Source organism: Pristis pectinata, chromosome 24 (assembly GCF_009764475.1).
Source record: "Pristis pectinata isolate sPriPec2 chromosome 24, sPriPec2.1.pri, whole genome shotgun sequence".
Classification (NCBI taxonomy): Eukaryota; Metazoa; Chordata; class Chondrichthyes; order Rhinopristiformes; family Pristidae; genus Pristis; species Pristis pectinata.
In genome coordinates, this window is record NC_067428.1 from 34581052 (window position 1) to 34599665 (window position 18614).

Sequence of the window (18614 nt, forward strand, 5' to 3'; positions counted from 1 at the left end):
GGGCAGGGGGCAGAGGAAGGGGCGCAGAGGGGCAGAGGAAGGGGCAGAGACAGGGGCAGGGGGCGGAGAGGGGCAGGGGCAGAGGAAGGGGCGCAGAGGGGCAGAGGAAGGGGCAGAGACAGGGGCAGGGGGCGGAGAGGGGCAGGGGGCAGAGGAAGGGGCGCAGAGGGGCAGAGGAAGGGGCAGAGACAGGGGCAGGGGGCGGAGAGGGGCAGGGGGCAGAGGAAGGGGCGCAGAGGGGCAGAGGAAGGGGCAGAGACAGGGGCAGGGGGCGGAGAGGGGCAGGGGGCAGAGGAAGGGGCAGAGACAGGGGCAGGGGGCGGAGAGGGGCAGGGGGCAGAGGAAGGGGCGCAGAGGGGCAGGGGGCGGAGACAGGGGCAGGGGGCGGAGAGGGGCAGGGGGCAGAGGAAGGGGCGCAGAGGGGCAGAGGAAGGGGCAGAGACAGGGGCAGGGGGCGGAGAGGGGCAGGGGGCAGAGGAAGGGGCAGGGGGCGGAGAGGGGCAGGGGGCAGAGGAAGGGGCGGAGAGGGGCAGGGGGCGGAGGAAGGGGCAGGGGGCGGAGAGGGGCAGGGGGCAGAGGAAGGGGCGGAGAGGGGCAGGGGGCGGAGGAAGGGGCGCAGAGGGGCAGAGGAAGGGGCGCAGAGGGGCAGAGGAAGGGGCAGAGACAGGGGCAGGGGCGGAGACAGGAAAGCAGAGAGTAGGTAGACGAATGGAAGAAGAGTGCAGAGAGATAGAGAGACAGAGAGAGAAATTTGGAGCTGGGAAGAACGGGAACCCAGCCATTACCTGCAGTGGGGGCTCCACTCAGAACCACTGGAGGGATTCTTGGGATTTTCCATGTTAGGTGCGGTGGAGTGAGGCAATCCCAGGGAGTTACTCCGCCGGGACATTGCCGGGGAATCTGGGAGCCTGTTGTCTGTCTGCTGCCCTGGGGGCGCCCGTTCTAAGTCCCCAGTGGGACACCTTATTTTCAGTGGAGTGCTCTGAGACTAGACCCCCGCTGGAGGTCCATTACTGTGGGCCGCACCTACACCACAGTGCTGACCCTCTGGTTCTCCACTCCCTGAACACCAGCACTGATCCTCCAACCTCCCTTCCCTTCCCCTGTCGCCAGTTCCCCGCCCACCACCCACCTCTCCGGTGAAGACCCTTTGCCTAGCCCTGATGTAGCTCCCCCACGTCTCAGCCCCCCCAAAATGGGCATCTGGTCACCGACCCGTCTCCTCCGGACCAAGCCTCAGGCCTGCTGTTGTCAGTGTGAAGGAACATGTAAGGCCAGCTCGGTAACAAGATTCATGACGGGAGGAGTGACTCAGCAGGCGGTGACCACCAGGTGCAGAGGATACCGTGCACCCGGGCCGCACCGCACGGGAGAGCGGCGTGGCTGAAGCAGGAACCGACCCCTCGGGAAGAGGCGCATTTCCCAGCCGGCTCCATGCTCAGGGTGACCACGCTGAGGAAGAATTCTTTATCCTGTAATGAAGTTGTTGCTGTGTTTTCTCCGTGACCCCTTCCTCCCAGACCCTGGTGCTCCGGAGGAAAGCCTCCATAAACCCCAGCTCTTCCCAGGTTCTGTTGCCCTGTTCCGGACTCGAACCGTCCTGTTCACTCATCACCTAGCTGTAACGTTCTCTGCCTGTTGCAGGGACTCCTCCAGCCCGCTGACTCCCTGAACCTTGGTCTCCATGCTCAGGAAGGAGATACCAACCTCACGGTCAAATCCACTGGATTTATCCCTGGGATGAGGGGCTGCCCTGTCAGGAGCGAGCCAGTAACACCGCTCCATGGACAGAACAGGAGATTCCCAAAGGAATGGACAGGTTGGGGTTCTTCTCAATGGGAGGCCCAGGACCAGAGGCCGAGTCCTGGGGAAGGGGTTGGCCAAGGACACAGAGGAGAAAGGCTTTGTACATCTCCGCGGTTCTCAGCGCACAGGGTCCCGGCCTCGGGCAGTTTCATAGTCCAGGTACATTTTTGGATCAAATTATTTGATGGCTCTCCCAGGGTTTCCTCTGGCCACCACGGTTCCCTCCCACATCCCAACATGCGAGGGCTGGTGGGTTATTGGCCGCTGTGAATTGCCTCAGTGTGTGAGTGGGGGTAGATTCTGGAGGGAGCTGATGGGGATGTGGGGAGATCAGTGTAGATAGGTGGTCAGCACGGGCCTGATGGGCTGAAGGGCCTGCGTCCCCGCGTGATCAGGCGGGCAGGTGGAGTTGGAGGAACCTCCGCTGGGTGGTGGGGCGGGTTTCTGCTCCTGCTGTACTTGTTCGAGCCGACGGCTCCACTTCAGCTCCCGGGCCCTCGGCTTCGGCATCGCCCCCCGACACCAGCGGCTGCCCGTTTTCCTTTCTCGGAGTTCTCCAACAGCCCCCAACACAGCTCAGTGCCAACGCTGGTTCCCAGAGTATCCGAGGGATGTTTCACCACTGTGAAAGCGTGGCCGCAGTGCGGCAGGGTCCGGGCAAGCGACCTCTTTAACCAGTCCACACTTGGCTCCGAGTTTACCGTCAGTTTGCGCCACCCAATTCTTGGTGTCTAAAGCTCCTGCCTCCTGTTAGTTTAGGAGAGTTTACAGCGCAATTCCCAGCCTACCGCCTCTGTTCCCCAACCCCTCCGAGACACTGCCCGACTCCGTCACAGAAGCAGAGGACGCGGCGGGGAAGGAGCAGAACCGTCAGCACTGTCCCGGGACATCAAAGGCAATGCGGCTTAAAGAATACTTGTGGGTCCCAGGAAGCTGCCGGTGGGGCAGGGTGCGGGAGGGTGGTGTGCGGGGACCCCTGGCGGCGGACCCGGACACTGGCCGCCGGGCTGTGAGCGGAGGCTCCCGGCCGGGGACGACCCGGTACCCCCTCACTGGCAGCACGGACCCACCACAGACACCGGACCGTGGACTCCGTCACCTTCTGCCGATCCGAACTGACCTCTTACTCCCAACGTGCCTCGTCAGGACCGCGCACTGAATGTAGTTCCGCTGTATACGGAAGGTGGGAGGCAGCACAAGGGAAATTATAGACCTATTAGTCTCACATCGGTGGTTGGAAAGTTATTAGAGTCGATCCTCAAGGACCAGGTTATGGAATACCTCCCGGTCCATGACAAGATAGGTCCAAGCCAGCACGGTTTCATGAAGGGAAGATCATGCCTGACCAACCTATTGGAGTTTTTTGAGGAAATCTCAAGTAGGATGGACGGGAGAGGCTGTGGATGTGGTGTATTTGGATTTTCAACAACACTACACGGACAATGTGCCGCTGCACAAGAGGCTGCTTAATAAGATGAGAGCCCATGGAATTACAGGAAGGATATTCGAATGGGTGTAGCACTGGCTGGTTAGCAGAAAGTAAAGGGTGGGAATTAAGGGATCCTGTTCTGGTTGGCTGCCGGTTACCAGTGGTGTTCCGCAGGGGTCGGTGTTGGGGCCACTTTTTTTTACACTGTATATCGATGATTTAGATTATGGAGTAAATGGTTTTGTGGCTAAATTTGTGGATGACACCAAGATAGGTGGAGGAGTAGAGAGTATTGAAGAAACAGGAAGGTTGCAGAGAGACTTAGATAGTTGAGGAGAATGGCAAAGAAATGGCAGATGAGGTTCAATGTTGAGAAATGTGCCGTTGTGCACTTTGGAAGAAGGAATAAACGGGCAGATTATTATCTAGATGGGGAGAAAATTCAAAGTACAGAGGTGCAAAGGGCTTGGGGGTCCTCGTGCAGGATACCCTAAAGGTTAACCACTAGGTCGGATCGGCGGTAAGAAAAGCGAATGCTATGTTGGCATTCCTTTCCAGAGGTATAGTGTATAAAAGTAAGGCTGTGTTAATGAGGCTCTATGGGGCACTGGTGAGGCCTCATTTGGAATACTGTTGCAGTTTTGGGCCCCATATCTTAGGAAGGATGTTCTGATGTTGGAGGGGGTTCAGAGAAGATATATGAGGATGATTCCCCGAATGAAAGGGATTACATACGATGAGCGTTTGTTGGCTCACTGGAGTACAGAAGAATGAGAGGGGACCTCATAGAAACATTTAGAATGTTGAAAGGACTGGACAGAGTAAATGTGGCTAAGCTGTTTCCCTTGGTGGGTGAATCCAGGACCAGAGGGCACAATCTTAGAATTAGAGGGTACCCATTTAGAACAGAAATGAGAAGAAATTTCTTTAGCCAGAGGGTCATGGATTTATAGAATTCGTTGCCACATATAGCTGTGGAGGCCCGATCATTGGGGGTGTCTAAGGAGGAGATTGATAGGTATCTAATTAGTCAAGGTATCAAGGGATATGGGGAAAAGGCTGGGAATTGGGGCTGGATGGGAATAGTTCAGCTCATGGTGAGGTGGCGGAGCAGAATCGATGGGCCAAATGGCCTACTTCTGCTCCTTTGTCTTGTGTTCTTGTGACTCTCGCTCTGTGACTGTATCACTAGATTCCACAGTCGGTTTCCCTTTTCACTACCACCATGTCCCGACGGACGGAATGATCTGTCTGACCGCGGGCAAACAGAAGCTTTTCTCTGTATCTCGGTACAGGTGACAATAATAAACAGTTACTGCCATTGACCAGGGGTCGATGTTTCTATGGCTCTCTGTTCAGGGTCACACAGCACAGAAACAGGCCCTTCAGCCCATCGTGTCCATGCTGACCATCAAATACCCACTTACACTGATCCCATTTACCAACACTTGGTCCACGGGCTTCCATGCTTTGGCGATCCAACTCTTGTCTAGATCCTTATTAAACACTCAGTGTGTTCCAGATTCCAATTACCCTCTGGATGAAAAGGGTCTTCCTCAGATACCCTCCAAACCTCCGAGCCCTTGCCCCAAGCCTTCGCCCTCTGCAAGACACACACAGATGGAAGAAAATAGGAGCAGGAGAAGGCTACATGGCCCCCAACATTCAATGTGACCAGGCTGATCTATACTGGGCTCAACTCCTGAAGGGGGAGGGGGGGAGTGGGGAGGGAGGGAGGGAGGGAGGGAGCTAGAGGGAGTGGGAGGGGGTTGGGGGAATTTCACTGCTAATAAGGGATTAGTATCACAGCTGCACTCAGAGAGGACATAATGGAGGGCTCGTCCACTGAGTCGATATGGGTAGAAATCAAAATTAAGAAAGGTGCAATCACTCCGATGGGATTATACTACAGACCCCCCCCCCCCCCCCCAACAGCCACCGGGACATTGAGGAACAGATATGCAGCAGATCAGGGAAAGGTGTAAAACTAATAAGGTTGTGGTTGTGGGGGACTTCAACTTCCCTAATATAAACTGGGACCTCCTTAGTGTAAGAGGTTTAGATGGGGCAGAATTTGTTAGGTGCACCCAGGAGGGTTTCTTAAATCAATATGTCGATAGTCCAATGAGAGGAGGGGGCGTACTGGACCTGGTGTTGGGTAATGAGCCTGGCCAGGTGACTGACCTTTCAGTGGGAGAACAGTTAGGGAACAGTGACCACATCTCCTTAAGTTTTAAGATAGCTGTAGCTAAAGATAAGTATGGACCTTGCGGGAGAGTATTAAATTGGAGCCGGGCAAATTACGGGAGCATTCGGCAGGAACTAGGGAGAGTTAATTGGGAACAGCTGTTTTTGGGCAAGTCCACATCTGACATGTGGAGGGTATTTAAAGACCAACTGCACAGAGCACAGGACGGGGATGTTCCAGTAAGGAGGAAGGACAAGGGTGGCAGGGTGAGGGAACCTTGGATGGTGAGAGAGGTGGTGAATTTAGTCAAGAAGAAAAAGGAAAAATATGTAAAGCTCAGGAAGCTAGGATCAAACACAGCACTTGAGAATTATAAAGAATCCAGAAAGGAATTCAAGAAGGGAATTAGGAAAGCCAGGAGGGGCCATGAAAAATCCTTGGCAAGTAGGATTAAAGAGAATCCCAGGGCATTCTATACATATGTCAAAAGCAAGAGGATACCAAGATCTTTGTGTCCTCTCTAGCCACTGGCGAGGTCCCAGAGGACTGGCGAGTATTTAATGTTGTCCCATTATTCAAGAAAGGAAACAGGGATAATCCTGGTAATGATAGACCGACGAGTCTCACGTCAGTGGTAGGGAAGTTACTGGAGAGGATCCTTAGGGATGGGATTTATGAGCACTTGGTAAACTGTAGCCTGATTAGGGACAGTCGGCATGGCTTTGTGCAGGGCAAGTCACGCCTTACTAACTTGATAGAGCTTTTTGACGAGGTGACAAGGGTGATTGATGAAGGTAGAGCTGTGGATGTTGTCTATATGGGTTTTAGTAAGGCGTTTGACAAGGTCCCTCATGGGAGGCTCATCTAAAAGATTAGGATGCATGGGATCCCAGGTGTTTGGATTCAGAACTGGCTTGCTGGTAGAAGACGGAGGGTAGTGGTCAATGGGACTTATTCTAACTGGAGGTCTGTGACCAGTGGTGTTCCTCAGGGATCCGTACTGGGACCTCTGCTGTTAGTGATGTATATAAATGACCTGGATGAAAATGTACATGGGTGGGTTAGTAAATTTGCAGATAATACCAAGATTGGTGGTGTTGTGGATAGCGTAAACGACTGGCAAAGGACACAGTGGGATATAGATCAGCTGCAGATATGGGCGGAGAAATGGCAGATGGAGTTCAACCCGGCTAAATGTGAAGCGTTGCACCTTGGGAGGTCAAATGCAAAGAGACAGTACACTGTCAATGGCAAGACCCTTCACAGTGTTGATGAGCAGAGGAATCTTGGGGTCCAAGTTCCTAGCTCCCTGAAAGTGGCTACACAGGTTGATAGGGCAGTAAAGAAGGCATATAGCCATGCTTGCCTTCATTAGTCAAGGCATTGAGTTCAAGAGTCAGGATGTTGCAGCTTTATAAAACTTTAGTTAGGCTGCATCTGGAGTATTGCATTCAGTCCTGGTCACCCCATTATAGGAAGGAATTTGAGGCTTTGGAGAAGGTGCAAAAGAGGTTTACCAAGATGTTGCCTGGATTAGAGGGCATGTGCTATGAGGAGAGGTTGGACAAACTTGGGTTGTTCTGTCTGGAGCGGTGGAGACTGGGGGGAGATATGATAGAGATTTATAAGATTATGAGAGGCATAGACAGAGTAGACAGCCAGTATCTTTTCCCCAGGGTTGAAATGTCTAATACCAGAGGTGATGCATTTAAGGTGATTGGGGGTAAGTTGAAAGGAGATGAGCAGGGCAAGTTTTTTTAAATATACACACACCCACCCCCACACACACCCACCCCACCCCCACACACCCACACACACACACCCACAGATACACACACACACACACACACCCACACACACACACCCACAGATACACACACACACACACACACACACACACACACACACACACACACACACACACAGTGGTGGGTGCCTGGAATGTGCTGTCTGGGGTGGTGGTGGAGGCAGATGTGATTGGGGTGTTCAAGAAACTCTTAGACAGACACATGGATGTGAGGGGAATGGTAGAATAGGGACATTGTGTGGGCAGAAGGGATTAGTTTAGCTGGGCATTTCATTACTAAGGTAATTGGATCGGCACAACATTGTGGGCTGAAGGGCCTGTTCCTGTGCTGTACTGTTCCATGTTCTGTGTTTTATGATAGTAACAGGCTTCCCAGTTACAGGGGCCCCTCCTAGGGTCACTTGTTTACCACCTCAACTAAAAGCGACAGCTGAAAGTTGTAAAGCAAAGAGAATGTGATTTTCAAAGAAAAACTGCATTTAACTCCTAAATGAAATAACCAGCCCTGACTCAGCAAATCTCAGGACCTGAGGAATGCTGTGCCTACTGACCCCACTGAGTCAGCAGACACCGGCATTCAGCACCTGTCTCCGTATAATCAGCTTTTGAAGTTATGACATAGGAACCATGAGAATCTACTCACACACAGCAAGATCCCATGAGCTAACAACTGCATTTTTTTGACTGTTAAGGGATGAATCTCAGCCCAGTGCACCAGGATGGGCAGACAGATCCTTGATTCAACATCCCATCCAAAAGGGAACACCTCTGACACTGCAGCACTCCCTCAGTGTTTCACCTCAAGATCCCAGTCCTCACAGACTTCGTGGCCTTAGTTTAACCAGGGTTGCTGTGGATCATGGTGTGGTGATTATGTTACCAGATTAGCAAAGTTCACAGTAACAATTTGCAACTTGAAATTATTAAACCTAAATCCATTTTGACTTGTAATGTTCACATAGACCTGACTGACTCACTGGGGCCCTATGAGAGGTGTGGGCTCCAAGGAAACCCAGCAGTACATTGGCTGGAATCTTGTGCTTCTAGTGGGATCCATCATCCAGCCCAGCCCTGCATGAGGTTTAGACTTGTACAGCCCAAGTTCTAAAGCCCTCGACAACCGATTGTACAGAAGATGTTCAGATCCCAGCTGCTGTGTAGGTGAATGTGAACAGTAACAAGTCAGTGTGGGCCCCAGATCTCTGTGGATGCTTTGTGCAGCTGCTGTTAGCATGCCAGGTTTGTCACAATAGGGAGCCATGCACAGACTTCAACCTCAGGAATCACCAGACCAGCAAACCACCTCAGGAGAACCACCAGGACATCTCTGGCCCAGTCAGGAAGGTGGACTGCAGAATCATTCTGGGAAATGAACAGGTCAAGTTGCAGCAAGTATCAATGGAAAACACCCAGGAATCTGTGACCTTAATATCCTGACATTTAAAGGATTTAGAACAATCTAAATGATCTAATTGGAGAGGAGCTAAAGTCAATGCTAACATAGCTGGCCCTTGGGATTAAGGGTTGGCAGGCGGAGATACAACCGATAATGAATGCCTGTAGGATGAAGATTTCACCTGGGTTTAGGAGGGATGACAGATGCCAGGCTGATCACTGAAAGTTCTCTGGTCCAAACGGAACAAGAGCAGCAGAGGACGCAAGAAAAGAACGGTCAGCGAACGTGAAAGGAAATGCAAAAAATGTTAGTGACAAATAAACAGCAGGATGTCTGCAGGAGGAGAGGTGCAGCCAGTCAGGGAGTATGGAGGAGGTGTCTGCTGGGCAGGGCTGTGGTGGTATATCGGTCTTCACCGAGGACGAAGCTGCTGCATGTCTCAGGAGGGGACATGTGGATGAGATCCTGGACGGGTTAAAGATGGATGAAGAGGTATTGGAAAGGTGAGCTGTACATAAAGTAGACAAGCACACTCACCCAGATGGAATGTGTCAGAGGTTTCTTGGGGGAGGGAGGGACAAAGTTGCAGAGACCCAGGCCAGAATCTCCCACACACCTGAGGATTGGAAACCAGCAAATGTTACCTCTTGTTCAAGTCAAGGTGTAGAGGTAAGTCTACAGACCAGTCAGTTAAACCTCAGTGCTGGAGAAAGTTCCAGAAACAATAATTAGGGACTGAATTAACAGCAACTTGCACAAGTTTGGTTTGATTAAAGAAAGCCAGCAGGGATTTGTTGAAGGCAAATTATGTTCAACAAACCAAAGAGTTTTTTGATGAAGGAAGAGGGAAGTTGATGGGGGGGAGGGCGCTGGGGAGTGTGGTTGATGTGGGATACACGGACTTCCAAAAGGATTTGATAAGGTGCCATATGATAGGCTTGTGGTGAACTGAAGGCCAGGGAATAGGAGGGGCTGTGTGACAGCATGGTCAGAAAATTGGCTCAGTTACAGGAAAGTGTGGCAGTTGACATGAGGAGTGCATGGTGGGGTTCCCTAGGGACTGGAATCAGGACCAGTGTTTCAGTGTGCTGTCTTATAACTGGCCTACAACCTGTCCGGGTATCCATGGAATCTGGGTATCCATGGAATGTGTTTGCAATGCCCCACAAAGGCATTAAATGTCACACCCATGGATCACTGATGCTGTTCTGTACCAGAGGTGCTTCATAACTGCTTGGTGGCTGTAATTGCAGCAACAGATTGTAACCCTGGGGGTGCACACTGAACCTAACCTCGAGAGGGTTTGGATTAAAATGAGCCCCACCCCAGGAGACCCCACCCTCAGGCAGGCTCTGTACGGGACAGTTTCTGTCTCAGCTCTCTGCTCCTTCACTCCAGTGATTGGCTGTGGAGTTAAGAAAGAAAGGAACACCAGAATCTGCAATAAGAACTTTATTTGTTTTTTTTAAGTTAACTTAATAAAACAAACAGTGATTTCACTGGAGAATTCTGCCTCCAACTCTCTCCACTGGCCTGAGGGGTATACATGTGCGTCGGCTGGAGAGGTAACAGTTGTGTTCCAAAGCCAAGCCCCCAGAACCTTCGGGAAACACTCCAAACATTCCAAGATTACACATGGACAAAGAATGCATCTTGGACAGGAAGTCTCCCGAGGGATTGTCAGCTCGAACCTCAGGAAGGTGGGAAGGAGGGTTTGAGAGTCTCTCTCTGCCTTAGACCTTTTACTGCTGATGTGACTGAGCAAAACCTACCCCCCACCCCGAGTCCAGGTACTGTCCTCCACCCTCCAGACTGGGACTGCCCCCTAACCCCTACCCCCCAGTCCGGGTACTGTCCACCAACCCCTACCCCCCAGTCCGGGTACTGTCCCCAACCCCTACTCCACAGTCCAGGTACTGTCCCCCACCCCACCCCGAGTCCAGGTACTGTCCCCCAACCCCCACCCCCCAGTCCAGGTACTGTCCCCCAAATATCTGCGCAATCCCAGACCCATCCATCAGCCTGTGTCACACCACATGGTGTCATCCTGTACTGAAAGATGTCTGCTTGCTTCACTTCATCCTTCCCCACAGCCATCTCCTCCTCCCATAACAGCAGGCTCCCCCCTTCCTGTGACACTCCCCCCTTCCTGTAACGCTCTCCTCCCTCCTGTGACAATCCCCTCCCTCCTTCCTGTAACAGCCCCCACAACACTCCCCACCTTCCTGTGACGCTCCCACCCCCCTCCTTCCTGTGACACTCCCGTGAGGTTCTGTTCGACAGACACTGGGTCATGGGATGGGGAGGAGGGAGACGGGAAGAGGAGTGGGAGGACGGGTGATCAGGAGGGAAGGAAGTGGAGAGGAGTGGAGGAGAGAGAGAGGCAGGTGAATGGGGCCTGGTGGAGGGGAGGGGATGGAGTAGACCAGGAGCTGCCCCATTTACCTGGAGCAGTGAGGGTCAGGTTGTTTGTACAGCCCCACCCTCGGGGCAGGAAGGTGCTGGTGCTCTTGCACATTTTGCCCTACACAGCCCCAGCTTTAAATGGGTCCCACACAGTACAAGAGGAAAAGGAGAGTGATGCCAAAGTCCGTTCGCACTGCGAAGCAACTTTCACTTTTAAAAAAACAGAACAATATTTAACCAAAAACAATACCCTTTGTTAACCAGGCCAATATTAAACCGAGCACAACAGTCGAGAGACCGGAAGTCCTGGCAGAAATTTGCACCAACCAAGGGTTGTCTGTAAACTCCGGGCCGTCAGTTGAATTGTGTGGTGTGTACAGCAATGTGTCTCTGGCCTGCAACATTCACACCACAGCTCAGTACTTGGTCAACCAAACCCTCTCCTTCCCATCTGAGGGTATCAGTCTGGTTTGTTGCCCAGACAGTCTTGCACTTTGTTGATGTTGGTGGGAGATCTGTGCAGGGACCACCGTTCCAGCTGTGACCTTGTGGGCTGGGAGCTCCCTCTCCATGGAGTGCTCCAGAGGTCTGTGTGTGTGCAACCGCTCCAGCCCCGATCACACATCAGGTGTGAGAACCTCACCTGTCCTGTGGCTGTCAGCTGTGCTGGTGCAGTGACCCCAGTGTAAGGTGAGCTGGTGCAGTGACCCCAGTGTTGGGTGAGCTGGTGCAGTGACCCCAGTGTAAGGACAAGTCGGTGCAGTGACCCCAGTGTAGGGTGAGCTGGTGCAGTGACCCCAGTGTAAGGACAAGTTGGTGCAGTGACCCCAGTGCAAGGAGGGTTGGTGCAGTGACCCCAGTGCAAGGTTCCACTGGCTGATACACCAGAGGGAGCTGTGTTCCACACTGCTTGATGCCCCTGCCCCTGGAGAGGGCAGGAACGGACCCCAAATCTGGCTCTTCCCCCGACTCCATTCCCATCAGTGTTGAGGTGGTATCAGTGATGCTGGGTTGGTGGTAGGGGGAGGGGCAGGATTTTATCAGACCCCCAGTGGTGGTGCACTGGATTCACCCACTCCCCAGGGGTCAGCAGCACTGGGTTTTATTGACAACCCAGGTGGGTTTCACACACAGTTGCACCACACACCCAGTGCTCTCTGGTAGAGGGTGAGAGTGCGTTCAGTGGGGGTACAAGAAGCACGGATGTGATGCCTCCGGTGGGGCCAAAGTCCGGCCATGGGTGCGGGTGTGCACGAGGAATGCCTGTCTGGGTGGGTGGGTGGAGGGAGGTGCTGAGTGTCTGGGAAAGCACTCGCCCACCAACCACCTCCCTGTACTGTCCGGCCTCTGACCAGGAGTTGAGCTCAGGACCTTGCCTGCTCCATGGAGGAATGCAGGCACGGGGGGAGGGGAAGAACCATGAAGACTTGGCCTGCAGCCCGCTGAGGCTGTGGGAGAAGGTGATGGGGACGGAGGAAGGAGAACCCCCACCCCCGGGGACAGTGGCCAGCCTGGTTGTCAAAGGGTTACCAGCGGTGGCTGGCTCCTGCCCGGAGACCGGGGAGCAGGACAGCCGTGGGTCCGGGAGCTGCCGGTCAGTCTGTCCATCAGGGCCACCGCGTCATCTCTGCCACCGGTCAGTGATGCGCGGACGCTTGGCGCTGAGACCATCCTCGCCCACCGAGGGTGGCCGACTCAGCACGATTGGGCACGGGAAGCCCTTGGCGTAGTCCTTGGGGTCCTCGCAGGGGCTGAGGTGCTGGAACATTCCGCCGCCCCCGCCCCCCTCGCTGTGGGGCGAGGCTCGCTCCGACTTGACGCTGACCATCGGGAAGGATGGGTGGGGCAGGTGGGAGGGGCTGCTGACCCTGTGAGGGGAGAGGCAGAGGTTAGACCTGAGGGTGAGGGTGGGCTGTCTGAGGGAGGGAGGGGTAGGGAGGGGGAGGAGAGTCGGGGGGCAGGAGGTGGAGAAGGGGAACAGTGGGACAGGGTGGGGAGGGGAGGGGAGGTGTCAGAAGGTGGGCGAGGGGGGGGGGTGGTGTCAGCTGGTGCGTGGAGATGTAAGGTATGGGAAGGGAGGGAGTGAGAGATGGGGTGGGAAATGTTGAGGGGTGGGGAGGGAGGTCAGGAGGTGGGGAGGGGAAGGGAGGGGAGGGATGAGAGGTGGGGAGGGGATGGGGCCGGGAGGGTTTGGGGGGTGGGGACACCAGTAGGCTTCATTGCTTCTGGCAAACGTTCCCTGAAAACCCGAACACTGACGACCAGCACCCCCCCCCCACCCCGAACATCGCCCGAAGGTCCTGACTCCCAACTACACTCGGGCAGTCTAAGCGGGAAGGGAGGGGTGGAGATGCGGAGGATTGGGGGCAGTATACGAATCGAGAAAACGGTAGGGGGGACTGGGAGGGATGTAGTAGGGAGGGGAGAGACAGGAAGGGGAGGGGGGAGATGGGAGGGGTAGGAGAGGATGGGTAGGAGGGGAGGGGTGGGAGAGGAGGGGGAGGGGGATGAGGGGGAGGAGGGTGAGGGGGAGGAGCGGGAGAGCTGATGCGAATCTTTACCCCACCACACTGCCTCGGTGGTAACCCTTAACCTGGTTCCCTGACAAAACAAATGAAGTGGCAGCTGAGGGGATGGAGCTCCAGGGTCCCACTGCTCTCCGTGTGAGGGAGAGCCCACCTCTGACCGTTCTGCCTCCAGATCATGGTTTTGCCCCCTCTGTTTACCCTCCCACAAACTTTAAACACGGGCTCTTCGAGTCTACATTCTGTGGAACACAAATTCCATCTGGGTAAATGCCTACAATTTAACCCCTGCAGCTCTGGCTCTGAGTCAGTGTGTTCATCGGGTGATGTTCAGAGTCTCTGGGACATCGCTGGCCCAGCACCGTCTGTGCAGAGTTCAGGTTATGGCTGTGTTTAGTGCTGCCTAGGATGGAGACCATTGGCTGATTCTCCTGTCCATTAAACCCAGAGACCAAACACTGTCAGGACTGACATCCATGTCATCATTTGTGTCAAGTTACTGTCCTCCACTCACTGAATTTTGCCAAAGAAATAACCCTGCCGTTATCAGGGGAGGGTGTTGTTGTTCCAGGAAGGTGTCCTGTTTGCTGCAGTTGGTGGGCACTCTGCTTTGGGCTGGAATTAGACCTTGTAGATTCCTTCCCCTCAACCTGCTGCAAGTCCCACCCAAACCCAAACTGATCAGTAAGTAGAGTGGTGTGAGAGGTCACCCTGGTGATTCTCGGCTGAAGGACCGACTTACCCCAGGGGGGGATGCGAGGAGGGCTGAAGGTTGGCCGGGTGTGGGTGAGGATGTTGCCGCAGTTGCCAGATGGAAGTTTGGTCCTGGTGGACCGTCCCCGCCGGGTTGTACACGGACACTGAAGCATTGTCAGGAAGCGAGTAACCTAGGAGACAGGAAAGTGTGTGTGTTTAATGATCACCGGGGAGGGAATCCAGCACCCAAGCAACTTTAAATCAAGTAAATTGTGATCAGGGATGGTTTAACGGGAAGCACTGCAGAGGCAGATTCGACAGGAATTGGGTAAACATTCTGTAAAGGATGAAAATGCAGTTGGTCTAAACTTCTCCAGAGAACACAATCCATACAGATGTTCCATAGAACGTAGAGCACTACAGCACAGTACAGGCCCTTCGGTCCACAACAAATGTTGTGCCGACATTTCATCCTGCTCTATCTAACCCTTCCTTCCCACATAGCTCTCCATTTCTCTATCATTCATGTGTCTACCTAGGAGTCTCTTAAATGTCCCTAATGTACCTGCCCCCACAATGTCTGCCAGCAGTGCGTTCCACACACCCACCACTCTTTGTGTAGAAAACTTGCCTCCCCCCATACCTTCCTCCAATCACCTTAACATTATGCCCCCTCATGTTAGCCATTGTCACCCTGGGAAAAAGTATCTAATTGTCCACTCGATCTATGCCTCTTATCATCTTGTACACCTCTATCAAGTCACCTCTCATCCTCCTTTGCTCCAAAGAGAAAAGCCAAACTCACTCAACCTATCCTCATAAGATATGCTCTCCAATCCAGGCAGCAGCCTGGTAAATCTCCTCTGAACCCTCTCTAAAGCTTCCACATCCTTCCTATAATGAGGCAACCAGAACTGAACACAATATTCCAAGTGTGGTCTGACCAGAGTTCTATAGAGCTGCAACATTACCTGGTGGCTCTTGAACTCAATACCCCGACTAATGAAGGCCAACACACCATAAGACTTCTTAACAACCCTATTAAACCTGCGCGGCAACCTTGAGGGATCTATGGACGTGGACCTCAAGATCCCTCTGTTCCTCCACATTGCTAAGAGTCCTGCCATTATCCTTGTATTCTGCCTTCAAATTTGATCTTCCAAAGTGTATCACTTCCCACGTTTCCGGGTTGAACTCCATCTGCCACTTCTCAGCCCAGCTCTGCATCCTATCAATGTCCTGTTGTAACCTACAGCAACATTCTACACTATCCACAACACTGCCAACCTTCGTGTCATCTGCAAATTTATTAACCCACCCTTCCACTTCCTCATCCAAGTCATTTATAAAAATCACAAAGAGCAGGGGTCCCAGAACAGATCCCTGTGGAACACCACTGGTCACTGACATCCAGGCAGAATATACTCCATCTCCGACCATCCTCTGCCTGCTATGGGCAAGCCAATTCCGAATTCACACAGCCAAGTTTCCCTGGATCCCATGCCTCCTGACTTTCTGAATGAGCCTTCCATGAGGAACCTTATCAAATGGCTTACTGAAATCCATGTACACCACATCCACTGCTCTACCTTCATCAATGTGCTCAAAGAATTCAATAAGGCCCATGAGGCATGACCTGCCCCTCATAAAGCCATGCTGACTGTCCCTAATCAGCCCATGCTTCTCCAGATGCTCATAAAACCTGTCTCTAAGAATCTTCTCCAATAATTTGCCCACCACTGAAGTAAGACTCACTGGTCTGTAATTCCCAGGGTTATCCCTACTCCATTTCTTGAACAAAGGAACAACATTTGCAACCCTCCAATCATCTGGCACTACTCCTGTGGTCAGTGAGGACGCAAATATCATCGCCAAAGGTGCAGCAATCTCTTCCCTTGCTTCCCATAATAACCTCGGATATATCCTGTCCGGCCCCGGTGACTTATCTTTCCTAATGTTTTTCAAAAGCTCCAGCACATCCTCTTTCTCCATGTTGACATGCCCTTGCATATCAGCCTGTCGTACACCATCCTCACAAACGTCAAGGTCTCTCTCACTGGTGAATACTGAAGCAAAGCGTTCATTAAGGACCTCCCCTACCTCTTCCGACTCCAGGCACATGTTACCATCGGTCCCACCCTCACTCTGGTCACCCTCCTATTCTTCACATACATGTAGAACACCTTGGGATTTTCCTTAATCCTACTCGCCAAGGCCTTCTCATGCGCCCTTCTAGCTCTCCTAAGTCCATTCTTAAGCTCCCTCCTGCCTAGCTTGTAACTCTCTAGAGCCCTGTCTGATCCTTGCTTTCTAAACCTCAGGTAAGCTTCTTTCTTCCTCTTGACAAGATATTCTACATCTCGTGTCAACCACGGTTCCTTCACTCTACCATCCTTACCCTGCCTCAATGCGATAAACCTATCCAGAGCCCCATGCAAGTATTTCTTAAACAACCTCCACATTTCCACTGTGCACTTCCCTAAGAACATCTGTTCCCAATTTACACTCCCAAGTTCCTGCCTAATAGTATCAAAATTTCCCCCCTCCCCCAATAAAACACTTTCCCATATCGTCTGCTCCTATCCCTCTCCAAGTCTATGGTAAAGGTCAAGGAGTTATGGTCACTATCTCCAAAACTCTCTCCCACCAAGAGATCTGAAACCTGATCAGGCTCATTGCCAAGTACCAGGTCCAGTATGGCCTCTCCTCTAGTCGACTGTCCACATACCATGTCAGGGATCCTTTCTGGACACTCCTAACAATCTATGCCCCATCTATCCCCTTTACACTAAGGAGGTGCCAATCAATATTAGGGACGTTGAAATCACCCATGACAACAACCCTGTTATTTTTGCACCTTTCCAAAATCCAGGTCCTCAGTGTCTCTGCTGCTCTTGGGTGGGGGGGGGGGGGGGGAGGTCTGTAGAATACTCCCAATAGTCTGATGGCTCCCTTCCTGTTTCTGACTTCCACTCACACTGACTCAGTAGACAATCCCTCCAGGACATCCTCCCTTTCTACAGCTGTGACACTGTGTATCATCAGTAAAGTCCCTGTCCCTTTCGAAACATCTAAACCCTTGAATATCCAGCAGCCATTTCTGCCCTTGTGTCAGCCAAGTCTCCGTAATGGCCACAACATCATAGTACCATGTACTTACCCACGCTCTAAGTTCATCAGCCTTGTTCCTGATACTTCTCGCATTAGACACACTTCAGCCCATCCAACTGACTGCAATTTTGCCCTTTCAACTGCCCATCCCTCCTCACAGTCTGTCTACACTCTGCATCTACTTGTACACTAAATGCACCAACCTCTGACCTATCACTCTGGTTCCCATCCCCCTGCCAAACTAGTTTAAACCCTCCCCAACAGCTCCAGCAAACCTGCCCGCAAGAATATTGGTCCCCTTCCAGTTCAGGTGTAACCTGTCACTTTTGTACAGGTTGTACCTTCCCCAAAAGAGATCCCAATGATCTACAAATCTGAAACCCTGCCCCCTGCACCAACTCCTCAGCCACACATTCATCTGACAAATCAACCTATTCTTGCCCTCACTGGCATGTGGCACAGGCAGCAATCCAGAGATTACTACCCTTGAGGTCCTGCTTTTCACCTTCCTACCTAGCTCCCCATATTTCCTCTTCAGGACCTCACCTCTTTTCCTACCTATGTCATTGGTACCAATATGTACCATGACCTCTGGTTGTTCACCCATGTTCAGAATGCTGTGGACCCGATCCAAGACGTCCCTGACCCTGGCACGCAGGAGGCAACACACCATTCGGGAGTCTCTTTCACATCCACAGAATCTCCTGTCTGCACCCCCTTACTATGGAATCCCCTGTCACTGCCGCTCTCCTCTTCTCCCCCCTTCCCTTCTGCACCACACGACCAGGCTCAGTGCCAGAGACCTGGTCACTGTGGCTTTCCCCTGGTAGGCCTTCCCCCACTCCCCCCCCCCCCCCCACAGTATCCAAAGCGGTGTACCTGTTATTCAGGGGAACAGCCACGGGGGTACTCTGCACTACCTGCCTATTCTCCTTCCTTCTCCTGACAGTCACCCAGCTACCTGCCTCCTGCAGCCTCGGAGTGACTGCCTCCCTGTAGCTCCTTGTTCTCCCGTAGGAGCCAAAGGTCATCCAGCTGCAGCTCTAGTTCCCTAACACGGTCTGCAAGGAACTGCAGCTGGATGCACCTTGTGCAGATGTAGTTATCAATGAGACTGGAGGCCTCCCAGAACTCTCACATCTCCCAAGCTGAACACACCACTGACCCTGGAGCCAGTCTCACTATTCTAGCCTGGAAAGAAAGAAACTTACCAGGGACTTGCCTCCACCTCCCCTCGCCAAAGCCTCAGT

The 18614-nt window shown here is 52.8% G+C and overlaps 1 protein-coding gene across 4 annotated transcripts in view; it reads right to left on the reverse strand.

Moving 5' to 3' along the window:
- Nucleotides 1-10063: 10063 nt before the first annotated feature.
- Nucleotides 10064-18614, reverse strand: part of mef2b (myocyte enhancer factor 2b) — a 96035-nt gene continuing 87484 nt past the window's right edge. For all 4 annotated transcript variants that reach the window (XM_052038243.1, XM_052038239.1, XM_052038240.1 and 1 more), the window contains 2 exons: nucleotides 14300-14444; nucleotides 10064-12900 (listed from right to left, as the gene is read on the reverse strand). In XM_052038243.1, coding sequence (XP_051894203.1) covers nucleotides 12654-12900; nucleotides 14300-14444 — 392 coding nt within the window. In that variant the 3' untranslated portion in view covers nucleotides 10064-12653. The remainder of the gene's footprint in view (nucleotides 12901-14299; nucleotides 14445-18614) is intronic.